The sequence below is a fragment of the Melampsora larici-populina genome, assembly GCF_000204055.1.
Source record: "Melampsora larici-populina 98AG31 unplaced genomic scaffold MELLAscaffold_72, whole genome shotgun sequence".
NCBI classification, from domain to species: Eukaryota; Fungi; Basidiomycota; class Pucciniomycetes; order Pucciniales; family Melampsoraceae; genus Melampsora; species Melampsora laricis-populina.
Genome location: NW_006768836.1, coordinates 229,232 through 234,970, shown reverse-complemented (window position 1 = coordinate 234,970; position 5,739 = coordinate 229,232). Strand labels below are relative to the sequence as shown.

The window sequence follows — 5,739 nt, the reverse complement described above, 5'->3', positions numbered from 1 at the left end:
GAGAGACTAGAAAACAAGTCTGATGATCAAAACTGACACACCACCTAAACAAGTGATAGAGAAACATATTGAAGGGAGATCAGTAAGCCTTTCGACCTATGATTGTGTTCCATCTAACCCTTGATATATCCCTGTACTATTCAGATAACTGATGTTTTTTTTGCTTTTGATCATCAAAATAATAGGTTTGATCTCACATAGATTCAGAGTGCAAGATGTTTTGAGATTATGCAATATTGATATTGTGAGCTTCCTTGATGCCAATTTGTAGTTTTGGGTTTTGAGTTTCATTCTGGTGCAAAAAGATACATTTTATTTTGTTTGTTACTATGATCAAATTGAAATATATGATTTTGATCAAAGTTCAGGACCAACAAAAGGGTTTGTCACTCTCTTGGGTTGACTGGAGTACAGCTTGGTCTCCTTGAAATTGGACAGAAGGCCATAGGTTCACAGTCTGGATCAGTGATAAAACAGTAAGTTATGTTTGACATTGGCCTGTGATACTCCCACAACTGTTCAATTTGATTAAAGTTGACCCAATGTATTTTCAAAACTGTTTTTTGGGTCTTTCCAAGCTCAATATTTGCAAAAGAGATCAAGACCAAGTTCCAGAAGTTGGTGAGATGGCATTTTGATCAATTTTGAGTATCTTGTGAACAAGGTTGACCTAAAGACTGATTGGTGATCAATGATCAGAAAAATCAGATATCAATTGACAAGAAGGGAGGGTGATCATTACAATGGCTTTAGTTTATATGTATTTAGAATCAGTTCAATCTATTGTATATTGAAAGTGGATTGTCATTAAGGGTTTAGGTATTGCTATGAAACATTTTCATTAAGTCAAGTGTGAGATGCTGTTTACTTAGCTAATCATGATGATCCATCAGATATCTGCTGTTTGATTGAAGTTTTTGTGTGTATCCTACTAGCTTGAGTTGAATTTGTACCCCGGAACAATAGTGCTCCAAAGCTGTCCAAAGACAGTTCACAGTGGTTGTATTTGTTGGTTGACAAAGGGTATAGTGTACTGCAATTTCCAGCCAGTCAAACACAGGAATTGTATCATGTAGGCTTACTGACGTCCTCAACAACACTAAACAACTACTAGCCAAATAATTTTCTGTGTGCATGTTGACATGCCACTCCAAAACAGACATGGTGACTTGTGCGGGCTACCCAAACCATGCAAAACTGTGGTTTTGGCCTATTGGAAATCATGCCAGGCCATCTATCATGTGCTGGCTAAGATGGCCATGAAATTTCTGGCCATTCCAGCAGACAGATCTCCCTCAGAAGTGGTTTTTGGCAAGACCAAGAACATTCTAGGCCCCCAGCATGCCTCTCTGGCTTCTATGAATGTGGAGGTTCTTTTGTGTCTTTAAGATTGGTACTGTTAGTTTGGTCCTTTGTTTGGTGTTGATTGCAAGTTGGAGATTGTGCTTCTCAACAACCACAGCTGTTGTAAGATCTATAGGCAGATTTTGAAAGCATTGTGTTGTTGCTAGATTTAATGTAGAGGTCAAAAACTCAACAAGACTCATCCCCCTAAATGCAATCATCCGGCGGATAACCAGGCAAAAGTAGGTTTACCCAATCCCACACCCAAAGCCCGACCATTGGGGGGCTTAAACCTTTACCCGAGCCCTGTACCTATAGGGGACCAGGGTTGCCATCGGGTCCTTAGCCGGATCGGCGGCTCAGGGCTCGGGGGTGACGTCCGGGTCGATTACATAATTCAAGGTCGGATGCTGCCGTGTCTCAAAATCTTGGGATGGCTCCGAGGTGTGTTGAACCGTGAACGTTGATCATCCCTCATCAATGCGAATCCCTCCTACAACATGTTCAAGATAGTGTATCGTGCCAAGAAGATATATCTGCTTCAAGACGGAGCTACACACGGATTGCCGGTCTGCGAACGCCTGTTGAAACACGGTCCAGTTTTGAATGTCATCGTACAATCGCAAGAGCTAAACATGAGATTTCGTTAACTAGGAAGGTTGTGTGAGAGGTTGGGAATATGGATACATGAGTATTCATACCTCAGCTCTAAAGCCTGATTTGGGGTGTGTACACTATTCTAAGAGTAAGTCGGGTTGATCCTAAGTTCAAAACATCCTCGGATTCACCGAAGGGAAATGATCAGTCACTACTCGATCTGTGTTAACCCAGCTGGGTCACTGGTAATGCTGTGAGGATAGCCAACCCATACCAGCCCGTAGCTGAAATTGCCAAAAGGTGTCAATTTGGGTCCATTTTCTGTCACGGACACGGCTTCTGGGGTCATCGCCTCCTCACATGTCGAATGATACGAGGGATTCTGCCTGACGTTCGGTGAAGTAAATTGAAGTAAACCAGTGGTCACATCCCGTTCAGTTAAACAAGGTCATGTCATAGTTGCACCTCAATTGAAGTCATTGGATTATTTCATTGGGTACTAGATAGCTACCCTGTGCTGTGATTTGAGTGCATGTATAAGTAGATACCTTTCTGCTTTGTGATCCACTCGATATCACCCATTTTAATCTCTTGATGCAGGCTCACAGGAGAAGACTCGCAAGGAATACTGCACGTCATTTTTTGTAGATACCTCTTGGTCCTTGAATATTGCGGATCGAGCCGAAAAGCTGTGCAATCATATACCTCGATACCTCCTGTCATGAATCAGCGCATTCAAGTTCGGTCGTCGACGTTGTTACAGCGATGTATGTATCGTTATCTCAGCTGACCTTTCTCATAAACGTTTTCACTCTCTCCGAAGCCTTTTGTCCATAATCACGTCGGCCTTACCGTAGAGCACGTGCCGAAGAAGCACCATGTCCATCGACCAGTATTCCGGGTTAGCCCCGAGAGTAGGTATACATATTTTGACTGGTTTCGTGCTTGGCATATTTGTTGACGGGATGTGATTCAGAGCTTTCTGTTAATCATTGGGGAACTGATTTCTGAACCCGGGGTTCGCAATAGCCGTTCAGTGCTGAATAAACTTTAGTCATCCCCTAGCATTCTTTTATGTTTTAGGGGCTGGCCTTGTGGACATTTGTCTCATGAGACTAGTATGAAGGTTATTTTTCTATCATATGTCCCTTTAATTGTTACAAAGGCTTGTTTGAAATCCGAGCAAACACTTTGACTGCATTTCGTCATGGGTCGTCATACATACTCAATCACAATCACGAATTTTACCCGACACACGGCCGACCTGAGGACTTGTGAGGCTGTAACTCATTGCTGAATGGGTTTGCTGCTGATGCTGTGAAGGCTCCCAAAAACATATCTGAAGCATTGTGTCCTTCAGTTGCACGTAGTGGACATATATTTACACATTAGGAGTCAATTTCATTCAATACCTTATTAACCGATTTTACATATTTTTCTTCGCCTGACTGCCGTCAATGATTCTATGACCACCATCAACCTTTTCACTTGGTTTTCCGCAGTCATTAATCATCGGGAAGAATCCTCGGTCTGAATGTTAAGAGCTGTACGTACGTCATACTATAATCACCTCTCCCTACCCCTCCGTTTTTCCCCACTATTCTACTAACTCTCCCCGCGTGTTTGAAAATCTCTTTTTCTTTCGCTTTTCCCCTTGCTCCCATCAAATCAACTCTCAGAACGAAGTGACTTAAAGAGGCACATACAGTTTTGATTTTTCGGATGAACCTAGCTCTGCTCATCGGCCAGGAGCCGATATTTAGAAGTGACCACAATCTCACACCGCCGATCATGACATTACCGGATCTATAAGTCCACCTATGTGGTAGAAGCACTTGAACGCCCACGCGTATAAATAACCGACTTTCAACTTACATTTTTCTTGGCTCCATCCTCATTCCTATTTTTCACTCGACATTCCGCCATTGATAAATCGAAATCTATCGATGCAATACAATCCCCTCAAAGTTATTTCCTCGTACTCTATGGCTGACGGATACAACACAGGTTCGGGACGCCGAGATGTCTATCGAGGTTATCCCTCTGACCAATCTTCACCTAGACCTTTTTCTGGACATCAATCATCAGATCCCTATCTTCATTCAAACCAGCAGCCTTCGCATTCGTCTTTTTCTCCGTATGCACCTGTCTCCGGTTTTGCTCCCGACACGTTCGACTACCAGAGTCATAGCACGGGCAGCCCTCCCTACCTCGACTCGCGCACCCAAATGAACCTTCATTCATCACCAAGCTACGGCTCCCAACCACATTATCCCACAACCATGGCTTCTCAAAATCGTTTGGCATACGAGTATTCACACCCTTCGAACCCTGTTTATCATGCTCCAGTCATGCCTCACCTGCAATCTTCGTGAGTGAAATCATCTTCTGATCATGACAAACAATCAGATATGATGCTTATCTTTCAATGAACCTCTGTCAACTTGCGCGATTTCAAGCTCCACTAGCGATTATCGTTCTCTTCCACATGATCCCCGAGTCAGTCCGAATACTGGGGTCGTACGGAATCATATGTGAGATTTAACCCATTGTGCCCATTGTGGATATTCTAGAATCTAAGCTAAAACGACCGATCTTCCTATCAATATAAACAGCTGTCCTACGTGCGGCAAAGGTTTTGGACGGTGAGTATCTTCCACCTCAGCTCATGACTCATGAAATCATTACTTACAAGGACCAATGTCCAGACCTTCTTCTCTGGCTCAACATGAGTTCACCCACACAGGCGAAAGACCGTAAGTGATGAAATTCTCAAGCTTAAATTCTGTGCCACTTGAATCATGATACAACAGACATTCCAGTTTTGAATGTGCTGAGATGTTGTTTCTCCCGAATCGGGTTTCTTTTCGTGAGACTAGATATGTATGCAATGTGTGCAACAAGTAAGTCTTTTTATCAGACCTTGAGAGCTTCTAAACCTCTAAATGAAAACTACCGTGAAGTTGACATATCTTCTTGATTTATCTTCTTCAGGGCTTTCAACACCAGTAGCAACCTCAAACGTCACCAAGGCTTACACGAGACAGCTTAAAAAGCAATTAATTCCCGAAACGTTTCTGGAGACCGGCGTGTGTTAATGAGCTTGCTTTCAACAAATCGAAAGAAAAATTCCCTTTTTCTCATCATTGAAGCAATTTCAGTCGTCTTTCGCATCTATAGTCACCTTGGCTTCTGTGAGCTAGCATGGAAGTTACTAGGAGCTTGATATATACATCTCAGCGATTTCTTTCATCAATTTATGTTTTTATATCTTTTCCTCCACGCATTGTACATGATTGACATCTATTATTAAATGTGAAACAGGATACGGACAATTCCGATCCAGAAAGTATGTCTCTCTGTTGTTTTTTGATTCAACTTGTACAAGTTTTATCCATTTGGAGGTACTTTGGATGAGTCATATAAACCCATTTTCTCAATTCTTTGTTGATATATTGTAGGCTTGATTGGTCTTTTCCAAAACTTCTTGAACTTCGCATCTTTTACTCCCCCAAAAATTATTCAGTCTCACGTAGATTGAGCTTGGCCATTACTAATTTTTAGTTGCATGATGGAAGCGACTCGCGTGATCAATTTGAATTTGTAAGTTCTGGTCTTTGAATGCAATGTAGCACTTCCACGGAAAACCAGAAGTCCTAGAGACCCCGGGGATAACGTCTTTTGGAACGTTCAACCAGGTTAGACCCTTGCTCAAGTTTTCATATCGAAAGAAATGAATGTGCATCGGACACAGGGGCGTTTGAATGGATTTTAATTCCTCTCTGACAGTCCCCTTTA

The 5,739-nt window shown here is 42.3% G+C and overlaps 1 protein-coding gene across 1 annotated transcript; it reads left to right on the top strand.

Annotated features, from left to right (window-relative positions):
• Positions 1–3,887: 3,887 nt before the first annotated feature.
• On the top strand, positions 3,888–4,993 carry MELLADRAFT_94759 (uncharacterized protein; the record flags this gene model as incomplete). Its single annotated transcript, XM_007417388.1, has 6 exons — positions 3,888–4,312; positions 4,401–4,475; positions 4,557–4,586; positions 4,650–4,697; positions 4,821–4,844; positions 4,936–4,993. 6 exons carry the CDS (start codon positions 3,888–3,890, stop codon positions 4,991–4,993), a joined length of 660 nt encoding a protein of 219 aa, XP_007417450.1.
• Between the last annotated feature and the right edge of the window lie 746 nt (positions 4,994–5,739).